The 26107-nt window shown below is 42.2% G+C and overlaps 1 protein-coding gene across 2 annotated transcripts in view; it reads left to right on the top strand.

Annotated features, from left to right (window-relative positions):
* Nucleotides 1–26107, top strand: part of atp2a3 (ATPase sarcoplasmic/endoplasmic reticulum Ca2+ transporting 3) — a 47242-nt gene extending 21135 nt beyond the window's left edge. The window contains exons 6-22 of one of the 2 annotated variants that reach the window (XM_069539810.1): nucleotides 2978–3058; nucleotides 3321–3406; nucleotides 3514–3978; nucleotides 9755–9843; nucleotides 11044–11146; nucleotides 12198–12329; nucleotides 15038–15154; nucleotides 15257–15475; nucleotides 16095–16430; nucleotides 18003–18223; nucleotides 18318–18520; nucleotides 19285–19370; nucleotides 19706–19839; nucleotides 20563–20680; nucleotides 22198–22315; nucleotides 22480–22513; nucleotides 22624–22761. In XM_069539810.1, coding sequence (XP_069395911.1) covers nucleotides 2978–3058; nucleotides 3321–3406; nucleotides 3514–3978; nucleotides 9755–9843; nucleotides 11044–11146; nucleotides 12198–12329; nucleotides 15038–15154; nucleotides 15257–15475; nucleotides 16095–16430; nucleotides 18003–18223; nucleotides 18318–18520; nucleotides 19285–19370; nucleotides 19706–19839; nucleotides 20563–20680; nucleotides 22198–22315; nucleotides 22480–22484 — 2513 coding nt within the window. In that variant the 3' untranslated portion in view covers nucleotides 22485–22513; nucleotides 22624–22761. Of the gene's footprint in view, nucleotides 1–2977; nucleotides 3059–3320; nucleotides 3407–3513; nucleotides 3979–9754; nucleotides 9844–11043; nucleotides 11147–12197; nucleotides 12330–15037; nucleotides 15155–15256; nucleotides 15476–16094; nucleotides 16431–18002; nucleotides 18224–18317; nucleotides 18521–19284; nucleotides 19371–19705; nucleotides 19840–20562; nucleotides 20681–22197; nucleotides 22316–22479; nucleotides 22514–22623 lie in introns of both variants that reach the window. The other variant, XM_020085704.2, reaches the window with a different exon arrangement.

Genomic DNA, 26107 nt, shown 5'->3' with positions numbered 1-26107 from the left:
TGCCCGCCTGTCTTTTTGTAGGTGCACTCGGGCGATGCCAGCCACCGTTACGACACAGTTGTGATTTGCGCCTCCACTGGAACTTTCCTCTGTTTTTTTAAATGGAGTGACTGCAGTGGTCAGATTGTCAGGAACTCCTAGCGGGTTTGCCCCGAGCCATTCCCAGTATCGAGTCACGGTTAGCCTGCACGTGAATGGAGACATCTCTGCCAGTATATTATGCAAGATGTTCAGATTTATTTTGGAATCCAGTTTTACTAAATGGAAAGGGAGATCTGACTGTTCAAACCAGACAAATATATGATCTTTAAAACATTTAGGAGATTATCTGAACTCAGCACAGCTGCATTAGGATTTGAATTTCTCTTCTGGCAGATGGAGGGTGTCTGTGGGAGGCAGTGGCAGAAAGTGAAGATTTGATAGGGGAGCAGGAGTCTGTGGGTAGGCGTTTTGAAAAGCCTCTCTTTTCTGCCCTCGACCGGTCCTGCTACAGTGAACCTGTAGCCCCCGGCCACCTCCCACACAGGCAATCCACACACTTCTCTCCCCCTCTCTGCCTCTCCTGCTGTTCTCTCACAACCCATGGGTGTCAGACGGAGGACGGCAGAGAAGTATGGAAATGGAAGCACAGCCATATTCAGCTACAGCACTGAGCACACACAGTCTGGCCTCTTTGTCCATCTGTCTCCCCATCGCTGGTCCTGTCATGAAAAATTCCCCCTCGAGTCTCAGGGCATCTACCGACTCATTCCACAAACTGTCTGTGTACATGTGGAACGCATATCTCAAGAACTGTCTTATCTTCCCGGCTTCACACACACACGTGTTGTGTATTGTTAATCCCCTGGGAAGTGCAGTGGTACTTTTGGTGCGATTTGGATACATGATATATTCAATATGAATAAACTTTGAATAAACATTCAACCTTCTCTCTCGAGCAGTCAATGGGGGCGGGGCAGTGTGCCTTCAGTCTGTTGACCAAGATGAACATGTCTTCTGTGTCCTTGGATTAACAAGTGGTTGGCAAACCACTGGTCAAAGTTGCAGCCAGATCATTTTGATGATTACATTTATTATATTTCACCATGTCTGATTGACAGACATTCATGGGTGTTCAAAGTAAAAGCACATTTGTTTTGTTGCTGCAATACTTTATGTCAAGCTGAATTACAGAGCTTTAATTTTGAAAAGTTGTGAATTTGGGTCAGAAGATTGTTTCATTTGCTTAACAGACCTCTGAAATAGCGAATAGACATGTAATGTATGAAAAAACACAACCTGTTCAAGAAACCATCTAAACCTATAACAGACACCTGAGCAGTAATAATGACAATTATTTTTCATTTCATGAAAAACATTGACAATAAAATATTTAATGCAGATAAACCAGGTAGGATTAACACAAAATGTTCTAGCTTCACTCTGCAGCATAGACTGTTTGTTTATAAAAAGCTCTGCACACAAACAATAAAAAAAAGTATATTGTAGAACTGTTTGAGGAGGACAGGCAGGTTTAGAAAGGACACTTGACTGTTTGAGCTAATATCATGAGTTGATGGCGCTCATAAAGAAATGGAAAAAGATCAACGCATTATCATGCACTTTGAAAACCTCACAGGGATGCATGCTCGCACCGAAGCCATTCTGCCTCTTGAGTGTCGTAGAGGAAAAGTAGAAAATCAACAAGCTTTTAAATGTTAAAGCTTTGGTAGATTCACGGGTAGTCCTTTAGTTTTCTGGTTGCCATTTACGTTGAGAAGCAGTGACGCCTGAGGACTCTCAGTCGGCGTTAATGAGAGAATTATTACGCAAAGTAATGATCGGTGCTTTTTCTTGTCTGTCATGTTTGAGAGAAACGAGTGATCTGTTTGGAATCGTTCCGCTCTCAACTGTTCTGAGATGATTGACGACATCAAATGACCGTTTTGCACCAACCAACCTTGACCTGCTGTGTTAATTATCATGTTCTGAAGTAGACGAAGCAACAGCCACTTGTGAGGCATTAGATGAGAAGCTGAGAAGTTTTAATATGGAATCTTAATGAACAGACTGTGGTGGAGAAGATGAGAAGCATTAATTGCAGGCTTCATCTGTAGTTTCTGCCACTTGTGAGGATGTGGTGTTATCAGAGGAACACAGAGAGTGAAGGGAGAACAAAGAGGAGGTGAAATAATCGATCATTTGAAAACGGCAACATGACTCCATCAAGGCAGTATCGAGCCGCTGTTTACTTGGGGCTGCAGCCGGAGCCTGGTCTGAATCAAACAATGTTTCTTTGCTCAGGGATTTATTTGCTCGATCACAGACACTCGATAGGGTCTGAGCGTTCACCTGCAGCTAAACTCATGGACTCCTCGGAGGATGCAACACGAGCTGAAGGTCAGACTTCTTAGGAGAGCAGTGTCATCTTCCCTCTCCCTTGTATTAAAGTGGTATGTTAGCTCTCACTGGATATCTTGTTGTGCATTTTTTGGTCACGCTAGCAGCTCTGTGAGTTGGTTGCTCCTTCATTCCGCAACTTTGACGCAGACTGAAGAAACTATATGTATAACCATGAAATTTTACAGAAACTCATGGTCCGCAGAGGATACTGCGTATGTGTCTGTATCTGTATTACTGTGTTGATCCCTTGAGTTTTCCTCCATTTCAGCGAGCAGGTTGACATTTCTGGATCAGAGTGAAATATTTTGCGAACAAAATGTGTTTCTGATGTTCACCGTGTTTATATGATAAGCTCTAATCTCCTGACTTTTCTTCTGGGTCAGGGATTTTGCTTCTTCAGTGAAACCACTTGGCATATTACGCTGATTTTTTAAACATTATATTTAATGTCCCTATATCTAACATAAACATATTCAGAAATGTTATATCTTGATCTTGATTGTCACTTCTCAGGGCTTCATCATGCGAAAGAAATTCTGATTGCCCAATAGCTGCAAAACTGATGACAGGCTATCTTTTTTGTTTTTGTTGGTAGTTGGTGACAAGGTGCCTGCTGACATCAGAGTGACATCTATAAAGTCCACCACCCTTCGAGTGGACCAGTCCATCCTCACAGGTATTTCTCATCTCTCATCACACAGATCCAGCTTTAAGGCTTTCACATTATTCAAATAGAGCGTACACCCCTTATTGCTTTAACTGAACTTAGAAGAATTAGGGTTATAAGCAATCTTGTTTTCTGTGATAGTTTCTACTCTCTAGGCCGTGAATGTAACTTTGTTTGGCTTTGGCACTGTCGAAGCATCTCATTGCTGCTCTCACCTCACACACTCACAGATCTAGTTGTGTACAACTGTCTCATTTTCTTTTTTTTAAAGGGGAGTCTGTTTCCATCATCAAACACACTGACCCTGTTCCTGACCCCAGAGCGGTCAACCAGGACAAAAAGAACATGCTGTTTTCTGTAAGCATCCCCCACAATCCCTGCAGCTCTCAGCCCAGTCATTTTTTATCTTCTGCCTTCACAGCAATAATAATGTTATTATATGCAAACCTTGCTTGTTCCCTCAGGGCACCAACATCGCTGCAGGCCGTGCCATAGGTGTTGTGATTGCCACTGGCGTGACCACAGAGATCGGTAAAATCCGTAACCAGATGGTGTCAACGGAGCAAGAGAAGACACCACTGCAGCAGAAGCTGGATGAGTTTGGACAGCAGCTCTCCAAGGTCATCTCCCTGATCTGCGTAGCCGTGTGGGTGATCAACATCGGCCACTTCGGAGACCCCGTCCACGGCGGCTCCTGGGTCAGAGGAGCTATCTATTACTTTAAAATTGCCGTAGCATTAGCTGTGGCCGCCATCCCAGAGGGCCTCCCCGCTGTTATCACCACCTGCCTCGCCCTTGGCACGCGTCGCATGGCCAAGAAGAATGCCATCGTTCGCAGCCTCCCCTCTGTCGAGACCTTGGGCTGCACCTCTGTTATCTGCTCTGACAAGACGGGCACCCTCACCACCAACCAGATGTCTGTTTGCAGAGTAAGTGGCATTCGGGAAACGAACACATACTTATTTTTTTGAATTCAGGACACACAGCAGGATTTGATCTAGAGCAGAAACTAAAGGCTAATCATTTAATTCCCACATCCTGTCATTTGACTGACTCGTGGGAACTCCCTCTGAAAAAGTTCTGCAGAAGTCTACAAGGGTCTGTTGTTCATTATACATGCACAGTTCATCCACCTTGTGTGTGTGTGTGTGTGTGTGTGTGTGTGTGTGTGTGTGTGTGTGTGTGTGTGTGTGTGTGTGTGTGTGTGTGTGTGTGTGTGTGTGTGTGTCTGTGTGTGTGTTTACCCTGAGGAGCTTAAAGGAGGATGGAAAATCCTTGTGGTGTTGTAATGTTTACCTTCACTTGACAGATATGAGATAGCTGCTGGAGGAGTAGTACAGGCTGGTATGACCCAGCAGCGTCCCTGAGCTCCACACCTTATCACCAGATCAGCTCACTCATGCACAGCGAAGGTTTCCAAAATGTCACAATGCCAGAATAAAAACACCACAGGGATCCATGTCCTGAACTCTCCACATTATGCTTGTATTTATGTATGTACATTATAACATCAGACAGCAAATACAGAAAGATCCTATGGTATGTCTGTTCTGTACTACACAGCCTCACCCTTTGTGTGTGTGTCTGTGTGTGCGTGCGTTACTTTATAGCCATCTTTGCTACAAGTACAGAGTAAATACCAGCGCTGCTATTTGTCTTGGCTCTTGTTAAGGGCTCTGGCTACACGCACTCACACACACTCACACGCACTCACACCTAATCTGAGTTAACACTTCTTTTCCTAACATCCTGTAGCCCACCTCTCAGCTCAGCTCATGACCTCAGAGATACGTACGCAAGTACAATTTGGGCTTTAAGGAAGGAACTAAGAGAAAACTGCTATTAGAGGAGAGTGTTGGCTGATCGTTCACTGATTTCCACTGTAAAGTCTAGATGTCATGCGTAAGATAACTGTTTATTATTGTTTTTCTTATTATTTGTCACCACTGGAATCTGTACAACTTTTGTCAGTTATTTAAGAATCTTGGCCCATAGATCTAAATGGTCGTAGACATAGGTTGCAAAATTAAACAAAAATTAAATAAGAAAAGTTAACAAGCAGCTGTAGTTGAAAAGAACAATAATAATAATAATAATAATGATAATTATTGTTAATGATAATAATGATTATTATTATTAATGATAATAATAATAATTCATGTAATTAATAATTTTAAGTATAATGTTTTAACTCAGATCTGAGACCTGGGGCTTTCTGCAGGAACCCATAAAGACCCTGAGTCAAGAGTTTACTATAATTTTACTTGACCTTTTGTTGATTGTTAGATGCCAGAGGATCACACTTGGAGCCTGAGTTGAGCTGAAGTGAGAGCCCACTTATAAGTCAACCTACAGTTTGTAAACTCAGCTGAACAGCTCCCACTGTGGGGACTGCAAGACAATGTAGTTAACAATCTAGTTTTGTAGCTACACAGCAGAAGTTGATCTGCTGATTGAATGCAATCCTTTGTGTTTGGCCAGGGTCAGGAGAACCTAGGATATTTAAAAAAAAGCTCCTATACTAATTTATAATCTCATTAGTCCCTATCTATCCATTCATTTCTGTTTTGAAATAGAGTTTTGATGAGGACTGTCATAGAAATCCCTCTCCTCTCCTCTCTTCTCCTCTCCTCTCCTCTCCTCTCCTCTCCTCTCTTCTCCTCTCCTCTCCTCTCCTCTCCTCTCCTCTCCTCTCCTCTCCTCTCCTCTCCTCTCCTCTCCTCCTGTGTGTGTGATTAATGCGTAGCAGCAGGGAGTTCCCTCCAGCAGGAAGGACCTGGAGGAGTGATCTCACCACACTCCTGAGTCCCTCCCAGACAGAAAAAGAGTGAGACTGGCTGACGTTGGTCAATATTGACCTTCTTCTTCCACCGAAACTCCCAGGCTTGCTGTGCTCAGCTCTCTGGTGGGAGATAAGGGGGCACACAAACAGTCATACTCTCTTCCTCTTTGCAGTTTTTTTCCAAAAGTGTTTCCTGGAGATAGACGTTTTTGTGGTTGTTTTACTCGTCCCTCCTCATGTGGCTTGTGTGCTCGGACCACTGCTATTTTTTTTATGGGAGGCTTTTTTTGCGTCACGGTTTAATGCACACATGAATGTTTGTCCAGGCTTATCCATCTGTGCTTATTCTTGGACTGGCCTCTAGCCTGTGGTCCTGATTGGCCCGTGTGTCTCCCCTTGCCTCGGGGGTATCCCTGTATGGGCAGGATTTCCTGGGATTCCCCTTTGTATCCTGACACTGTGCTTCCCTTTTTCCAAACAACACATGCAGAGATGCACAAAACCCATACACGCAGAAATTAGGGTTACTCACCATTTATCCTCATACAAGCTCACAGGAAGGGAGTGAAGTAGAAGAATACAAACTTTTGCCACTATAGTCACATGGATCAAACTTGTGCCTTGTTTCCTTGGAGACCACAGTGGATCAGATAGTGAGGGGAACTGACCACGGATGAAAGAACACCCTCATTTTATTCCTCGGAGCCTTCTCTGTGTTTGCTCCGACTATCTGTACTCATCGAAGATTTCTTATAGAATGGTAGAGCAGAGACTAGTGAATGGGATGACCTTTTGTGAAATTAAGAATTGAGCAGAGGGGTGAGTCTATTTAAAGATCCTTAAAGGGACAGTATGCCCTGATGATATGAAACTATAAATCAGTAAACAAAAATAATATAGTGGTGATATCAAGAATCCTCTATTACACATCAGTACTGCAGTCCCTCTGTGATCATACAGGTTTTAGCTGCAGAATATAAAGCAGAGATGGAATAAAGTAGTTTAACATATAAGTAGGCCACTAACTATCTGGCTAACCTGTTGTGTCTAATATACATTTTCTTTCTTTGCAAGTATACACATGTAAATTAATTTCTTGCATAGGTTACTTTGTTCCAGAAGCCACCCAGCTGACATAAGACAAACCTGCACACACACACACAGTTTTAAGCCACAAATGGCAATGATCATTAAGAGAACTAGAATAGTAATGAGTAGAGCACATACCTCCACCAAGACCCATCAGCCCCTTTATGAAAGCACATTACATTCACTAGATCCAGATTTATATTTTGGATCTGCACATTGCATACACTCAGTCTCCTAAAAAAAACATGAATTATTCTCTAAAATGAAAAGGTTGAAAAACTCGTCTTCAAAACTTATCTTACAACGTTAAAGAAAATAATAAAAAATATCCTGGATCCGTCCCCTGATCCACCAAAATGTAATTGGTTCTTTCCTGACTCGTACCACATTCTAACATTGAATTTCATGAGAATCCATCCAGTAGTTATCATGTAATCCTGCAAACTTACAGACAAATGCAGATGAAAGCATAACCTCCTAACAATACAGAAAACAAAAATAATAGAATGATCGCATGACTATTTGAACTTGAAGTTCTTCATAATTAGTACTGATTGATGTGGTGACACCCACGGTTAGTGGGCAGATAAGCAGATACAGATACTGAGCAGATAATTTGTCAGAAATGCAGCGGTAGAGAAACAGGTCTGTAAGTCATTGGTCTAATTTCATCCTAGTTTTCCACACAACAGCAGAAAAACAGAGTTGGTTTTCGGTTGTTGAGGAGACTGAAGTGTACAGCCTGTTGCCGTTACTTCTATTTGTGACTGTGGTGCAGCAGCAGGACTGGACTAACCTGCTGGTGGATCCCTGGGGGCAAATAGTTGAGATGTGGCCCATTGCTGAGCCCATGTCTTAGTTTGATCAATCACATGTGCACAACTCACAAGTTTCCACACAGTGAACCTTTGTGAAGCTCTAGTGCGTGAGGAGAGGGAACAGTAAACACCGAGGCTGATCTAAATGAGATAATACATGTGTTACATGTACGCAGTGGTGGAGGTCAACAGAAATGTTCCCAGGTAAAAGTAAAAGTACCACATTACTGAGTAAAAGTATATATTTGTTAGTATTACAAGTAAAAGCACCTGCCAAGTGTATCCTATTAAATTTTTCTTATTTCTTTAGTGCTGCACTTTGCTGTCATTGAAGGAGGCGGGGGCTAATGTTACCTGTCAGCTTTGGATCAATGTACACATACCCTTCTCGTCATTGATTTACTTTAAAACATATAATAATACAATTCAATATAAGAATATAATATAATTCAATGAAAAAAATCCTTTATAAAATTGTGTAGTAGAGAGTACAGATAATTGCTGACATATGTAGTCCAGTAAAAGTGAGAAGTACCTGGAAATAAATCAAGAAGTATAGATACTTGAAAAATTGAATGCAGCACAGTTACTCAGTCAATGTACTTTGTTACATTCCTTTGTGCTTTTAGTAGCCATCTGAATATTGGACTGACATTGAGAACCACCAGTCATGGAGGTTATTTATCACTATGTTTCAATCCTCTCAAAGCAGAGAGGTAGACAAAAACAGGAGAAGAAACCCTGTTGCTGCAGAGATTTGTTCAGAAGTAATTACTCCTTAAAGAGGCTCAAACGTAATGCTGGAGGGACCCCAGCTGCCACACATCCCAGGTCTGCCATCGATTTTCTGTTTCTTTGTAAATTAATGGCTGACACACACACGCACACACACACTGGCAGAAGAATCGAGGAGGAGACCAAGTTTAACCAAATAGCTGCTTCATTAATTCTTCAATCAGCTGGACTTAATGGACTCGCAAACAGCTTCTACTGAAGCTGTCCCTCTGTGTGTATGTGTTCACTTTTTCCTTAATTTAAAAGACAAGCTATTACAACATGAATAAGAGTAATAACAAGGCAAAAGAGATCAAGGAAAGTCTATTAGCCTGTTGTGCATGTATGTGTTTAGATAGACAGAGCCTGTCTCGTTCTGACCAGCAGCCACAGCACACGTCCTCTGGTTTCATTTTAATCAGTGTATTAGTATTACCAGTACGTCGTGAATCACAACTCAGGGGAATTTCAGGAAGAAGATTTGCTAACAAAGCAAATCCGTGGACAGCTCTGGGACTGCAGCTCTGTCCTCTACTTTCTCTGACTGTGTTTTGTTTTTCTGCAGTTGACTGGAGCGTGTGTGGTTGTGTGAATGACTGGTGAAGCTTTGCATCGAGACGTGTGATCAGTGCTTGCCTGATACGTGTTTGGAAACACTAATGACTCTGGGGCTGAGCTGACAGCACAGACGTCTTCTTTTTTCCTCTGATTTTCCTGTTTATAGCCACTATTTGATTTTCATATCACTTACAACCTTCCATTTATCCAGAGCAGGTCAAGAAGCAGGGCAGGACTAATTAGTTCTTGTTGGCAGCTTCTTATGTAGACATGATGCAGCCTCAATGTTATTTGTGTGAAATTGGAGTAAATCACTTGTCAAAGATGTGCCAACAGCTGCGCTACGATTCCACAGTGACAACCGAGCTATTGTATCACCTGTGTGAGCTAAAGAACACAAGGACATGCCCTTATTTCAGAGCTGCTCATTAACAAAAGAGTCAGTACTGTGACTCCCTACTTCCACGTGGGTTAAAACTACATCTCAGTCCACAGGACTTTGAGTCACTGCCATTCACTGCTGAGAGGTTTTGTGTTTATTTTACAGACTGATTTCCCCATTGAATCCGTCCTAACAGTTTCAACAGCAGTGGGCAGCCACAGCTCACAAAGACCAACTGCATGTCTGACTAATTAAATAACTACACCTCTCCCCTGTCTGTGTTTGCCTTTTCTCCTCTCCAGATGTTCGTTGTTGACAAGGTGGAGGATTTTAACTGCATCCTTCATGAGTTCTCTATAACTGGTTCTACATACGCCCCAGAGGGACAAATGTAAGTATCACAGTTACAGCATGTATTACTTTAATTGGGGCTCGCTGTGCAACTGGAATACCTCATCAAATGATCATCTCACATTTTACCAACATATTTCTCAATGATTGCAAGTACTATGAACTGTTATCTTCAAAATAACATACACGCAAACTGTGTTGTGGTCCAAGATGTGTCACACTGCTGTTAATGATTTCCCTGAAAATGTGGCTAGCTGTGCTTAATACACAGAGAGGGGAAAAAAATCATTTTTAATTGGACCAAAAGCAGCAGGAGACGTTTTAATTCGGTGTTTGGAGGCTTTGGGTCTAATTAAAATGCAAATCACAAATTTAATTTGGGAGTACTTTTAGAACAATCTTGATTTTAACTTGACTGGAACAATGTCATTAGCACATCTTTTTTTTAATTGTAGAAATGTTGCCAAAGTTAGTTTATTAAACTCATAAGGATGTTGAGATGCTTGTTCGTGATTCCCTTTTTACTGGATTACATGAATATCTGTAAGAAAACTACAGTTAGTTCAAGATAAACTTACCAGGATATGTTTCAGTAAACCTGTGTTTCAGTTACCTCTTATGTGCTAACTCTCATGCAGTATCATCAACCCTCTGCTGCTCTGTAGTTTTTTACTGAATTACTCACTTTCTTGGTTGTAATTGTTCAAGTGGAGAGTGAATAGTTTAACTGAGCAAAGGGATTTAAACAAGTCAGAGTATTTCAGTTAAATTAATTTGCGGAGGAATACAAGTACCTGTAGGTGGCGAGTCATTATGTAGGAGAAGGATTTCTGCACTTCATTGTGTATGCATGTTGTTTATTTTGCTGTTTGGTGAGTACAGCTTTCTGACTCTGCATGAACCTGTCGATTTCATAACAGCAGAGTGTGGGTTATTGTGTGGGAGCCTGGCTAGCAACCGTTGCAGTCTCTACTGGGAAGGGATCCATGGTTGTCATGCAATCAGCACCACTTGTCCGGAACACGCACGCACACACACGCAAACACAAATGCACTGTTTACTACTGTACAAACACTGTTCCTCTAGTCAACTTTGAAAAGCTAAACAACTGAATGTCTTCATGACCTCGTAAATATTGATGAGTTCACCGGGTCTGAAGTGTAGCGAACTGTGAGGGTTTTTTCCCCCAGCGTGTTGTGGCTGATGTTAGTGTGTATGTGTGTCTTTGTTTTTCTTCTAGACTGAAAGGAGACAGGCCCGTCCATTGTGGAGATTATGATGGACTTTTGGAGTTGGCCACTGTGTGCTCCATGTGCAATGACTCTTCACTGGACTACAATGAGGTCATTACCACACACACACACAGATATTATTACAGATTCCATGCAAAATAAACTGATCGGAAACACACTCAGTATTGCGTATGTCAGGTTTCTTTGCAAATTCCCTCATGCAATGTCTATGTGTGTTATATATAATATCCTGTGAAGACTCCTCTTCTGCAGAGCTAATTTAACTCTGGTGTAAAGTCATTTTCTCTGGTTTGTATTGCTTTCTCCCCTCTTTGTTATCGTCATGTTATCATGGTAACCATGCTGAGGAGAGAGGGCAGGGATGAGGCACTTCTCAGAATCCACTTGTCCTCCCTTGACTAAATGTTTCTGTGCTTGTGAATAATCGTTTCCTCACCAATTTTGTGCATCTATGATCAAAAATCCTGCGAGTGAGAATAAAAGTGTGTTAAACCGGAGGAAGGGGGTGGGGTGGATAGCAGGCGAGAGCTGGAGAGGTGCGGGTGTTATCGCCGTCAGCGCTCACTCAAACAAATGATGTGTGGTGCGCCATGACGGCCTCATCTCACCTACTCCAGTTCTCAGCTGGCGAGGGCGAGCTTTCAAAACCGCTCTGCAAGTATGACTCAAACTCTGTGGAGGCAGAGGTGGATGACCCACAGATTTGCTCACAGCATGTTTGATCCGGAGTTGTTGTGTCATCGTTCATATTTAACAATGGAGTGTGTGTGTAGGTTTGTTTGCCCTCACATGTTATCTACAGTTTAAAGGCATCTGAATTAAATGAATCAGTCCTCAGGATGCCTTCGTTGCACTGCATAAATGTTAAGAACCCACCTGTGACTGTGAAATGTAAACCCTCCGTGGCCACTCCTGGTCATACTGTTCATACGCTCAACTGCACATATCTAATGTTCATATTGTACACATCTTTTTCTAGCGCTTATAATTTGATATACTCTTTTATATTTTTTATTCTTGGATTTATGCTCAGCACAAACATACCACAGCAAATTCATTGTATGTGTAGATCTACATAAAAGCCTATTCTGATTCTTTAGTTTACTGTATCACTATTGAGCAGCGTGTTTCTCTCTTACAGGCCAAAGGCGTTTATGAGAAGGTGGGTGAAGCCACGGAGACGGCTCTCACCACCTTGGTGGAGAAGATGAATGTTTTCAAGACTGACCTCTCCGGTCTCAGCAAGGTGGAACGTGCCGGAGCCTGCAACTCTGTAAGCTGCGTGTGCATGGGTGACTGTGTGGGGGTGTGTGTGTGTGTGTGTGTGTGTGTGTGTGTGTGTGTGTGTGTGTGTGTGTGTGTGTGTGTGTGTGTGTGTGCAGTCATTTCTGCTTGAGGCTATTGGCTTCTGGCTACATAAACAGCTACTAGCGTAACACACCCAGTTGTTTTTAAAGGAAGGTAGAGGAATTAGAAGACTAGCACATGTGATATCCCTGGTTGTTCAGAATGAAAATAAATCAATTTTAACTGACTATCATCACACCAACAGCATGACAGGATTCTCAGGTTGAACAATAAACCCATGTATCCAGGATAATCTGAAAACTACTGAGATTACTTTTCCAGTCATGGAAACAACCTCGATATTGTTTAAAATGACAAAATATCCTGGAAATGAACTTAATTGTCATGGAACTTTTCTGTGTATTTACACCCTTGCATAGATTGCTCACTGTTGACGCTGTCCAGTATGACAGGTTTGCCCTGTCCTGTAATTATAGGCCACTAGGGCAGCATGTCACAACCCATTACAATATTACCTGAAAATGTATGGTGTCATTTACTACATTTTATAGAGCTAGAGCATTGTTCATATGAGAGACCTGCGTATAATCCAGAGTTTAGAGTAACTGAAACATTTCAACTGTGTTCAAGTAGTTCAAATAACAAAAACATGTTTACAACTGAGAAATGGTCAAGAGGTTACACTGAACAATAGTATGTGCTGCACGCATTGCACATTGTTAATATTCATACTCTCATTATACCGCAGTGCACTGCACACTGCCATAGTTGTGCAAATGCACGTGGTGACCCAGTGTACCTCTTCTTTACATATCTGTACAAGATGAAATTTTTGCATTAATCATTGTTGCTGCTCTTATCCACAGTGACTTACAATGAGTTCTAATAAGGCACAAAGTTGTTAACGGACACGTTTGACTTTAGGTTGTGAACACATGATTGTTTGGTTTGAAATGTCACTCATAAGATATCTGTTTTTTTAAACTTATGTTCACATTACTATTAATTGTAATACAAAATTAACAAATATCACCAAATGTGGATGCAGAAATATATTCAGAGGAAAGGAAACGGCACCTTTGTATGATAAAACCATTAGTTTGAAACATAGTCATCACAGACCAATGCAAACATTAAAAGAAACAGTATCTCATACTGTTGAGCCTAACTCAATGCATTGACTATGAATGAAAATGGAAACTTAAGTAAAGAAAACTATTTACTAGATGTATATAGGATTAGAAGAAGTAAAAATATAGCATCACATTTATATTTCATCCCATTCTTTCTCAACCTTCTTCCCTTGTGTGGATCTCTTTCTTTCTAGTCATTTATTTACTGTATGTATATGTATACATATAAATCCATATGCATCATCAACATGTTAATATTTGTGTTGATCCAGGAGGAGTTGTACACTTACAGTCAGCTAGATCCAAAAAAGGCAGAACGTTAATAAATGGGCCCCTGAATTAGTTTCTCTCTGACGTTATACAAAATGTTTTCAGGTTCACACTGTGATACAAGCTCATTAAAGGAGTTTCTTTTGGAATAATTGGAGAAATATCCTCAGACTTTTCTTTGTGTAAAATGCTGTTTAGACCGTAAGCCTGCTGTTGCATTTATTTGCGTTCAAGTCAATTGTGGCTGCAGCTTATCTCAAACAAAGGGATCCTCTATGAGAAGGTGTCAGGTGTATGTGGAAAGTGTTGAGTCTGGGCTGTGTGTGAGAGTAATGCCCCAGTGAGATCACGCAGCTGATGTTGGTGTGTCAGTGCAGCGAGTCTTTTCCACTGGTTCTGAGCCTTCCCGCTCCACTGTGGGTAAAGGTCATTGAAGCCCCTGTCGGTCTCACTTTCAGGAAGAACAAAGCTCGTCAGTGACCAACACTTTGGAGTCTCACATGAAATAAGCTTTGTGGTGACAGCAAACATTTACTGGGTTTAAATTTAAACCTGTGAACAGGCCAGTGCACTGCAGGACACGTCTTGACAATAATATGCATCCTCAGCAAATTAAAGATGAGATGACTCAAACTTTCCAAATCTCACCAGGGCACAATAAATAGAATTTTACGTCTTGCCCTGTTTGGTAAAAGTGGCAAGTTTGTCACATTGACAGATTTCAGCACATCCATCACATGTCAAGTCCCCTGGCATGGTGTGTGTACATCACAGCATCTCAGCCATGTGTTGAGCAGGCAGCATTATCAATGCTAACCTTTCAGCCTTGCATGTGCACCAAGATCAGCATAGACTCTGAACTAGAGGGACACCTACTGGTAGAATAGGACTTGACACTAAACTCAGATAAAACATTGTGGAGGGACCTGGCCTTATGCAGAATATTGTGTTCCTATAGTAACCCTATTATGATTTACCTTCATATATTTGCAGTTGTAATTGCTAACCACCCTCAGCCAGGTCGACACTAACATCAGCTGCTGTTCACATGTTGCAGTCAGATATCCAGACATGGTGGTTAAGTAAATCAGGTTTATAGTGTCACCCTGTCAGTAGCTCAGCCAAACTTCTCAGTCACAGCTACCAGCCTGACGGCAGCCCATTAATGTCTGCTTAATGCTTTTGACTCTTTTTCACCACTTCCTTCTTCTTCTTCTTTTCTTCCTCCTATGTCTTCTCTCCCATTTCCTCCCCTGTTCATATCCATCAGGTGATCAGACAGCTGATGAAGAAGGAGTTCACCCTCGAGTTCTCTCGTGACCGCAAGTCCATGTCCGTCTACTGCACACCAGTCAAGCCGGGCTCCCAGAGCAAGATGTTCATCAAGGCATGAAATAATAGCATAAACCTGAACACATATGAAAACATGTTCCGTTTTTGCCATTGTTTTATACCTTCTCTTGTTGTCCATTACAATCTGTCCCCTCAGGGTGCTCCAGAGAGCGTGATCGAGCGGTGTAAGTACCTACGGGTGGGGACAGGAAAGGTGGCGCTGACACCAGACCTGCGTGAGCAGCTTTTGTCTAGGATCAGGGACTGGGGGACAGGCAGGGACACCCTGCGCTGCCTGGCTCTGGCCACTCATGACACCCCACCACGCAAAGAGACCATGGACTTGGAGAATTCCAACAAGTTTGCAGATTATGAGGTACATCTCATGTCTTAGCTTAGGAAACCCTTGTGCATTTACACTTATTTTCTTTCTTGACAAGAGATGTGTGAGAAGATCCATACCACCCTGATCGCTCTCCACTAAATGTTAAGCCAGTTTCAGTCACAGGCCCTTCTTCAGGTCTGTTGTCTCTTGTTTGTAGCCACTGGTGCAGTGTCTGGTTTAAACGTGCCTAGTTACCTGGCCTGTGGTGATGCTGGTTGTAGCTGTCTGTCTTAAACTGTAAAAGTGACCTGCAGCAGTTGAGCTGTGAAAGTAGTTCTGTGAAAGTTAAGACCAGCTGCAGGAAAAACCCAGAAGTTCCACCACCTGTTAACCTAAGCTTGAGTGTGTGTGAAGCTGAACGGTTCTCAAGATATACAAGCCATATACAGACAGAGATTTCTGGAATTAGTAGACAGACAGATTAGTAGGTAGGTAGATTGATTAAATCTCTATCCAACTAAAGAATTACGCTTTACACTTGTTTTTTCTCCCCTTGAACATTTTAAATCCTTGTTTTCAGCAGCAAAACAAATAGAAATGTGGTAAATTCAATTATAGCTACAATTCTGTGCAAATAACCCCCCCCCCCCCTCTCTTTTTCTCCCTTCAGTTGAGTCTCACGTTTGTTGGTTGCGTTGGCATGCTCGACCCGCCCAGGAAGGAGGTGATCAGTGCAGTGAAACTGTGCAAAGAGGCCGGCATTCGCGTCATCATGATCACAGGAGACAACAAGGGCACAGCCGTGGCCATCTGCAGACGAATTGGCATCTTCGGGGAGGAGGAGGAGGTGACTGGAAAGGCCTACACGGGCCGCGAGTTTGATGATCTCGCACCGGAGGCGCAGAGAGAAGCCGTCAAACGGGCGCGGTGCTTCGCCCGTGTCGAGCCGGCTCATAAGTCTAAGATCGTCGGATACCTGCAGTCATTCGACGAGATTACAGCCATGGTGAGGAGAGGGGGTGATGCAACTCACTCAACTCAGAGCTCAAATTAGTCCCCCCCCCCCCCCCCCCAACCCACTTCAATTTCCAAACACTTGTTTATGCGTCCTGCAAATACACACATTATACTCTTAGTCAGACATGTCTTGTTTTAAAGCAAGGCAAAATGCTTTTTCTCCTTCTTCCGCCCGTGTGTGGAGTGAACAGGATGCATTAGTAGAGGCCAGCCAGGCTTGTCGTGTTCTTTCTAAAGCTGCTCTCTCAGACACTGCTATCTAAAGCTGTCATCTCTGGCCCGCTCTGCTGCCACCCATCTCACACATATCAGAAGAGGGGATGATGGGAGGGAGGGAAACTACAATTTTCACCATTTGCCTGTCAAGACAGACTTCAGCATTCACCACAATCTAAAGCTACTTCAGGCCCCGTTTCAACAGATCAGTATCTCCCTCTTCATAAGCTTTGACTTAATCCTGTCTGGAGTTTGCATAATGAGCTAGCAGTTTGTCTTGAGCCAGTGTTACTTTGTTAGACTCGTCACTGTTTAAAGAATAAAATATAAATGTAGTATTTAAAAAGTAAGGAACTCACATTAAAGCAGTAATGATTTCAGTTTTTTTATTTCTGTCACAAGATTATAAGATAGGCTGCACCTATATTGATCCTCAGTAGAGGATATTCAAAATAGACACAGCAGCACCAGGAAGTAGCAGCACATGGGGAAAATGTAAGAAATAAGAATTGAAACAAAATTTAGAATAAAAATAGAAACACAATATTAGGCTCAATAGAAAGATATAAGTTGTGTTATTGTGAAATTTGTCCAAATATCTCTGTAATATGCAATATACAGTATGTGCAGTACTTTCTTGGATTATGGATATTAGTCTTAACTGTGGGTGCTGTGGCGTTGTGCAGTCTGACGGCTGATGGCACAAAGGAGCCCCCCAAATGCTTTGAGGCATGGAGTGGTCGTCCATGATGGCTTTTAGTTTTCCTCTCATCTTCTTGTCTGTCACTGCCTCAACACTGTCCCCACCTCACAGAGCTGGCCATCCTCACCACTTTGTTCAGTTTGTTGGTGCCACAGCTCTCTGTGACACCTCCCCATCTGATCCATTCAAAGTACTACCTGATCTTGAAAGTAGTACCAGAAAATATCATCTCTCATTGGTGTTGCAGCCTCAGAAAATAGTTCTGAAAGATTCTTTCATTCACACAAGTTATATTCAGTGTTTGTTTCATTGTTTAAACATTTTACACTACTTTTCATTTAGTTGACGCTTTTATCCAAAGTGACCTTGAGGGTACAAACCCAGAACAACAAGAATCATGTAGCATGTAGAAGTACATTAGCTTCAAAAAAGCCAAACTATAAGTGCTACATGTAGGTGCAATTGATAAGTGCAACAAAACTAAATAATAATAATTATTAGCATTTTTTTATATAAACACCAGAGTCGACAGATGGTTATTAAACATCATCTTCTTAACCAAGGTGCAGTCAGAAGAGTTGTATCTCATAATCTTGTGTCTCTGATGCATCAATGATACAAGTCATTCCCTTCACGTTGTAGACAGGAGATGGTGTGAATGATGCCCCAGCTCTGAAGAAAGCAGAGATCGGCATCGCCATGGGCTCAGGAACTGCAGTAGCCAAGTCGGCGTCTGAGATGGTGCTGTCTGACGATAACTTCTCCACCATCGTGGCTGCCGTGGAGGAGGGCAGAGCCATCTACAACAACATGAAGCAGTTCATCAGATACCTCATCTCCTCCAACGTGGGGGAGGTCGTCTGGTGAGGAAAACTGGAAAACACACGTCATGCAGACTTCTCCTTCAGTCTGACCTCCTCGGCTGACCTCGCATGTCTCCTCTTTGTCCATCTTCAGCATCTTCCTGACCGCCATCCTGGGTCTCCCCGAAGCTTTGATTCCAGTGCAGCTGCTGTGGGTTAATCTGGTGACCGATGGCCTGCCCGCCACCGCCCTGGGCTTTAACCCTCCAGACCTGGACATCATGGACAAACCACCCCGCAACCCAAAGGAGCCTCTCATCTCTGGCTGGCTCTTCTTCAGATACCTGGCTATTGGAGGTAGAATTCCTGTGAATCAGTGACTCTGACATCGTTTATACAGGTGTCCAGTTAAATGGTGGATGTTTGGGCAGTAGAAGAGTAGAAAACACATTCCTCCAATGTCATGGACTTTTTCAGTAGTAAGAAATGATGTGATCACTGGAAGGCTTAACCTAAGCAATATGATATTGTAGCATAAAGTGGCAGCCTCTTGTTTTGTGCAAAAACCACTGAAGTTATTATCTCTTGAAGCTGATTTGTTTGTACACTGCACAAAAATCTTGCAATGACATAATTTGAAAACTCACCTACAGTCCAGCATAGAAGCAAGTCGAGGTATAGTCATATTTGCAGTGATGGATCTAGGGCCAGGGGCCGTAAAGGGGCTACAATTTACACAGAGGGGCCAATTATATATCAAGAACAAATACTGATTCAGTAAGGTGCACATTTAAGTAATACCTTGTTTACTACTAGCTCTATAGCTTTGAGCAAAACCGCACAACATTGAATATATTTTAAATTTGTTTTTATTGTTTAAGCATATTTTTTACTTCAAAAAGATAAGAAAATAAAATTCATAAAAACGCATCATATTTATTTAAGTGAGTGACTAGTTTATTTTTAAAATAAGATTACTGACAGGACAGGGGCACTTCAAGAGTCATTCAGATTTCTCCCATGGATCCATCCCTGAATGTTTGACTCAATTTCCTTGAAAGCTATCTGTGACATGTGTGAATTGACGTCTGGTGTGCACGTATGTCTCTGACTTCCTGTAGGATACGTGGGTCTTGGAACGGTGAGCGCTGCCACATGGTGGTACCTGTATGATGAAGACGGCCCACAAGTAACTTTCTATCAGCTGGTGAGTTGCAAGACGTTATTCAGCTCAGTCGGCCTTGTTGTGTTCTGCTGCACAGTTCCGTCCTCAGAGGGCAGGGCTTTTATTACTGCTGTATGTTGATATGCACCACCCTCCGTGTTTTCTCTACATCTGCTCCTGTTGGACTCAGTGATGCTCAGTGATCCCAGCAGAAATGCAGAAATAGAAAGAGACGTATGACCCCGGTGGTTTGATTGCACACAGGGCAGGAACGAGGCCAAAAATTATGCAGCTGTTCTGAGCTCAGTCAAACCAGGTCACTGAGGTCCTAGTGACATGCTCACACTAACACACTCTCTGTCCGTTTCTCTCTACAGAGACATTTCATGCAGTGTACTGTGGAAAACCCTGTGTTCAAAGGCATTGACTGTGAGGTGTTTGAATCCCGCTACCCCACAACCATGGCCCTGTCTGTGCTGGTCACTATCGAAATGTTCAACGCACTCAACAGGTCAGTCATCTTATGTTATGATGTCGAGGTAAACAGATCTTTAACATTGCAGCTGTTGGCTAGAAGAGACATTGTCATCCAACAAAACAGCCTGACAGATAACAGCATACTTACCATGCTATTAAAACACATCTATCACTAGCATCCATCCCATTCTCCGCTAAATGACTTCATGTTGCTGTTCATAAAGACCATATTTTTAATATCCTGCATTTGGTGGATGTGGCAAATGAATCAGGCTGAGGCACACATCTTAAGAAATGGAATAATGCTTTTTTGAGGAGACAGGAAATAAAAGGAACAGTGGTATGAGGGGAAAACTCCATGTGTTTTTGCCAGGATCGCTCATGGAGCAAGTCTGTCAGTAGCTCCCTATAGAAACAAATTCTAATGTCTCACTTAGGAAAGAATCTGAGAGAGGGAAGGTTAAAATAAAGGAGTGTCTGACCAGTGAGAGTGCATTTTATCCAAAACCAAGAGGGGACACATGTTGTCATGGTTGCTAGCAGAAGGGAGACTTGTTGTTATGATGCATTTAGTGACATTTAGACACAAACTACTAATTAAATGTGAACTATCTCTTGTGATAATCATGTAATTGTCTTATGAGAAATCCATGAAATCTTTGATAGCTGTGAGCTTGCCAGAATATCCTTGTTAGATCTTGGAAACATGAGCTGAACTGTCAACATGTTTTGATCTATGAAAACTCCTCCCTGACAGTTTGTCTGAGAACCAGTCTCTGATCAGGATGCCTCCCTGGGTCAACATCTGGCTGCTGGGAGCCATCATCCTCTCCCTCTCCCTGCACTTCTTAATCCTCTATGTGGAGCCTCTGCCGGTGAGTACACAGGGTAGTTGTTTGAATAGTTGATAGGGACTGTGTAGCTGCCACTGATCCTAATTTAGATCTATGTAAAAATCGTAAAAATACATATTCTGATAATATCCATATATTATCTTGTGTCAAGTGTTTTTTTCTAGACATAAAGTTTTATACCTGCCTTGTTTGGTCCAGACCTTCAGACTTTTCAGTTTAATTTGATCAAAATAGTGTGAAAGGTGCCTGACTATGGTCCAGACCAACAGACTAAAATTTAGAAGAGGTCTCGGTTCAGATTTAATGAGCAGTGGTTTGGCTCATTATTTAGGGGGGTTACTTTGGACGAAGGAACGAAGAGGAAGTGGCTGGCAGGATTGCTTGTACTTGTAATACATCCATATTGGTAATTTTTGACAATATAGGCACATTTTTGAATGGCAGCGAAGTTCATTTTGCTGGTAGTAAAACCATAATGATATTCGACGGCAAAGAAATTTAAGAAATGAACAGGTTCATTCATTTTCTCCATTCAAACAGAAAGACGCCTTTTTTTCTTTGCACTTTCTCCAAAAATGTTAGTGAACACAACACGCCAGCATTAGATCACGCCTGTCTACAGACCAATCAGTGTCAAGTGTAGGTAGATGCAGCCCATGTAGGTGATTATGACAGGTATGTTAACGCCTGCAAATGGGAAAAACGTCTTTATTAACACATGCAGCATTTAGAAAAAAGTGCAGCCTGAGAAAAAACACAAGTCGTCCAAAACTGGAGTTATGATGACAGCATGCTCGTTCTTCACTGATCACATTTATATGGATTGAAAATATCAATACTGTGAAGCACCACTCAGAAAAATACTTGAAATGAGTCACAGGGATTAGGAATTTGACTTAGTCTCCATGGAAACACATGAGGGTTTAAAAGTCCCATCTCACAGCCGTCTCCCCCACTTCATCCCCTCATGGTCCAGCTCACGTTTCACAAGAGACGTTTCTAGGGGTCTGATATGATTGGTGTGTTCATCATGTTTGAGTGTCCCCTTTGTTTTAACTAATTTCACTGTGTTTTGTGCAACGTCAGCATTTGTTGTGTTTTCTGTATCTGCAGCATGTTTCTTTATCTACGGCATGTTTTAATGTCTGTAGCATGTTTCTTCATCTACAACATGTTTCAATGTCTGTAGCATGATTCTTCATCTACAACGTGTTTTAATGTCTGTAGCATGATTCTTCATCTACCATGTGTTTCAACATCTGTAGCATGTTTCTTCATCTACCACATGTTTCAACATCTGTAGCATGTTTCTTCATTTACGGCATGTTTCAAGGTCTGTAGCATGTTTCTTTATCTACAGCTTGTTTCAATGTCTAGCATGTTTCTTCATCTACCGCGTGTTTCAACATCTGTAGCATGTTTCTACATCTGTAGCATGTTTCTACATCTGTAGCGTGTTTCTGCAGTGTTTATGCCTTTGTGTTGTGCACATTGTCTCTAATATCTAATTGCCTCTGCCCATTCCCTCTGTCCTCCAGCTGATCTTCCAGGTGACCCCCCTGCACTGGTCCCAGTGGATCATGGTCTTGAAGATTTCCATCCCGGTCATTCTCCTTGATGAGGCGCTGAAATATATCTCCAGGCACCATCTAGAAGGTATGTTGAGTCATGATTTAACCAATTAAACATCTGGTTTTATGTATCTGAAGCTTATCAAAATGTATCTGAAGCTTAAAAAAATAGGTGTGTTGACCTTCAGAATCAGAATATACTAACTTGTCTCCTCTGCTCTTTTTCTCCTTCCTGTATTTCAAATCTAGCCTAAATTCTTTATATCTCACCTTCTTTGAAAAGGTACTTCTATTTCCAACCTCTGCATTCCTTCTCTGTCCTGTAGAAACTTACAGCTGTAGACTAACCACACTAGTCACTGGTCCCTAAATTTTTCATTTTGTGTTTTTCAGTTGATGATGAGAAGAAATATCGGAGGAGATGGCAGTCGAACTAAGACCTCTCCCTCAACACCCTCACTCAGTTAGACACACGCTCGCCCTCTCCCCTTTATGAGCTAGGAAACCTTTCCTCTCCCCTTGTCCTCGTTCCCCTGACTCCTGCATGTCCGTCAGACCACCACTAGAGATGAGCAGGGTTTGCATGAGTGCAAGAAAGAGAGAGCGTGTGTGTGTTCCTGTGAGCATGGCTTTGTACAAGTGTGTGAGGGGATGAACAGCGTGTTTGTGTGTGTGAGATAGAACAGACAGATGCAGGGCTGTCTTTATAGCTGTGAGAGTGAGAAACAACTGCAAAAAAAGGGTAAAAAATAGATAAACTGCCCAGGGCTCTGCTTTTTAAAGATTTCTGCTCATTGCTTTTTTTTTGACTGTACAGTACAAACATAGTGGTGCAGAAACTGGACTTTGGGGAGGGAAGGAGACGGAGGACAGGGGGATGGAATTTGTTGGGTTGGAGGAGAGTTGGTTTGAAATGGGCACAGAGACTGAATGCTGGATGAAGAGGTGAAGCCCGCTGTGGAGAAGAGACTGATGTAGGCACTGGCAAGAGAAGAGCATCAGCAAGAATGTTAGACCAGTGCAGAGAGCCATCACAACTGTGTGTGTCCATAAGAGTGTTGAATCTCACGGTACCCCCCAGGCTCCGGCCACCCACACCACTGGCGGCGGATTTCCAGCTGTGCAGGAGCACGGCCTCATCAGCACAAAACAATCGTATCTCTGGCCCAATCTGCTCCGGCTCTGCTCCTTCATCGCTCTTCACTCTCACCGTATACAAACTCCCAATGATTGTACTTCATGCAGACTTACTCTCCTTTCGCTCATCTTGCTCTCTCGCCGTCTCGCTTACTTGCTCTCTGTCGAGGTGGCAGCTGTGGGCCCGCCCCCTCTCCCGGGGGTTGCGACATTTACCTGGCTCTCGAGTCGGTGTGTGGAGGTGTCGACACCCCCCCCCACTCTCCCACCAGCACCACCACCTAAAGGTGTGAATAGCTTTACGCTGCTTGGCACGCTTCCTCCAGCTCTTTCATTTCGAGGGGTTGAGGTCAGCTCACACAACAAAGAAAAACAAAAGAAAAAGAAAGAAATAATGTTAGTAGTGTAGTTTTCAGCTTCACTTTAACTTCCATCTGCTGTGCTGTCAGACATGTAAATTAAAGGAGGACCTGAGCATTTCATGCAGAATAACCACCACAGAGCATCATGGGGTTCATGTACCTTTAGTTTCAAGTTAGTTATTTCGAACCCAGCAGCATTGCTAAGATGTGTGTGTGTGCGCGTGCGTGCGTGCGTGTGTGTGCGTGCAGCCTTACTTGAATTGATTTGACTTGACAGGATTTACAGTCACGGGAAATGTAGATAAAGTAAGTTAAGAAAATAACTGCTTGACTGTCTTGCTTATGTACTGGACACATCCAACATCCATGCCTTACACAGCTCACTGCACCTCCACATTGAATATGTGGTCCAAATGAATGTGTTCCTGCTATAGCCTTTAATTACCTTTGTACTGCCGCCACTCTCTCGTAGTGCCCTGACAGTGATAACAGACTTTGAATGTCCTGGACTGAGGCGTGTTCAATAGGAAACCTTTTTTTTCCTCTATCTCTCGTGCTTTGTGCGCTGCTCCCTCAGCTCCTCCTGCTCTTTCAGTGCTTTAGCGCTGCTCACTTGGGTATTGTTTTGTAATAAATAAATAATAATGTATTTGACTGAATGAACCCACGGGCGTGTGGATTGTGTCTCAAAGTCTTAATTAAGGGTCTTGTGTTGGGCCCTGGCGCTCTGTGGACTCGGTCAGGGGTGTTTTTTGGTCTTTTGTGTGCACATAAAAAAAAAACTTTGTAAAGGTGCTGGATGAAAAATAGGAAAAATATCTCACTGTATCAACTGCTTCCTGTATAGTTAATTTGATAGAAGTCGTCAAGGTAGAGCTGCGGTTATTAGTTCATTGAAAAAAGAAAAAATGGCAACTATCTTACATTACAGTAAATATTATTTTGCTGGTCACACAAAACAGGACATTGTGCTCGGTTTTTTCACAGTTTTCTATGGGGATTTGGTTTATATGGTTGATTTACTGAGAAAACAAAGATGATGCAAAGAATATGTTGTGGCCCTGCTTTACTGCAGCTGTTAGGGTATATCTATATAATTCTTTTTTTAAGTAATCAAACCAGGACTCATTAAATCAGTGTGCAGACCTTTATTCTTTTTCTCCCCTATTTTCACTTCCAGCCCTTTTCAATCAGCAGGGCTCATTTCATGGAGTAAAATCTAAAAGCAAATCCATTCCCAAAATCTTCTACAGCCTGATATAGCTTATAGTACATTATATTTTGTCATTTGGTGATTTTCATACATGAATAGAACTAGCCAAACCTTGTTGGTGTGAGTCCAGATATTTCCACATCCATCTAGGGACGATAAACAACGCTCCCCCAGAAACAAATACCCAGATTCTGAAATATTTTGAACAGCACCAATAACCAATATGAGGCAAACACATAAACAGCCTTTATGTTCCATGATTCCTTCAATTATTATTATTATTTTCATGAACGTGACGATGTGGCACCTCTGTCCTGACCAGCAGACCACCCGTCCCTGTCCCAGCTCTCCATGGCTCTGTAACATTCTGGCTCTATAGGTCTGTATAGCCTTGTTCTTTACTACTGAATCCTCAACTCTGTACAGAAGAGGAGATTATGATCGCATGGAACCCTGTTACTGTAATAATAACCTATACACTATATCATTTTTTTCATCATTGAAATCAACTTATTGACAACTGAGACTTCCAAAAAAAACATTTTTTAGTTTTACTTTGAGCTCGTTTTTTGTTGAATATTAAAACTGTTTCTTCATTGTTCCCGTTTGGTTTTTACAGTTTCTGGGGTTTTGTGTCTTTTACTGTAGGGATAAAAGAATCAGACGTTACCATGTTAAAGATAGACAAGAATCACGCTTCCGCTAATCAATGAGGATCACGCTGATCATTTCAGTGAGAGTTGTCCAGTGTGAGAATGTTCAGGAGCTTGTGAATGAACTGTGTCTGGTTTACACTGATGTGATAAGCAGTGATGAGTCCTGGCTTATGAAGTTATATGACTGTAAATTGAAGGGTTTGTTGTGGATGCAGGCTCTGGAGACCTGCGACAAGCCAGTATGGTTCTCAGTCAGTCTACCATCAATTAATCAGCAACCCCCCCCCCCTCACTTACAGTGTAGGAGTAATCAGTTTCATATCAGTAACATTTAAATAGTATAGTTCTTATTGTCTTTGTCTGTACAGACAAGTAAACAGTCTCTAGAGCCTGAGTTCCACATCTGAGAAATTAAAAAGGATTCTCTGTATTGCCTTGTTAATATTAATTGTGGACACATAATTTTATAAATGACAAAGACGTGGAAATAAAGATTATTTATCTTGTTA

This window comes from Paralichthys olivaceus, chromosome 15 (genome assembly GCF_024713975.1).
Source record: "Paralichthys olivaceus isolate ysfri-2021 chromosome 15, ASM2471397v2, whole genome shotgun sequence".
Taxonomy (NCBI): domain Eukaryota; kingdom Metazoa; phylum Chordata; class Actinopteri; order Pleuronectiformes; family Paralichthyidae; genus Paralichthys; species Paralichthys olivaceus.
The sequence above is the reverse complement of the archived record's forward strand: the minus strand, read 5'-3'. Positions and strand labels throughout refer to the sequence as shown.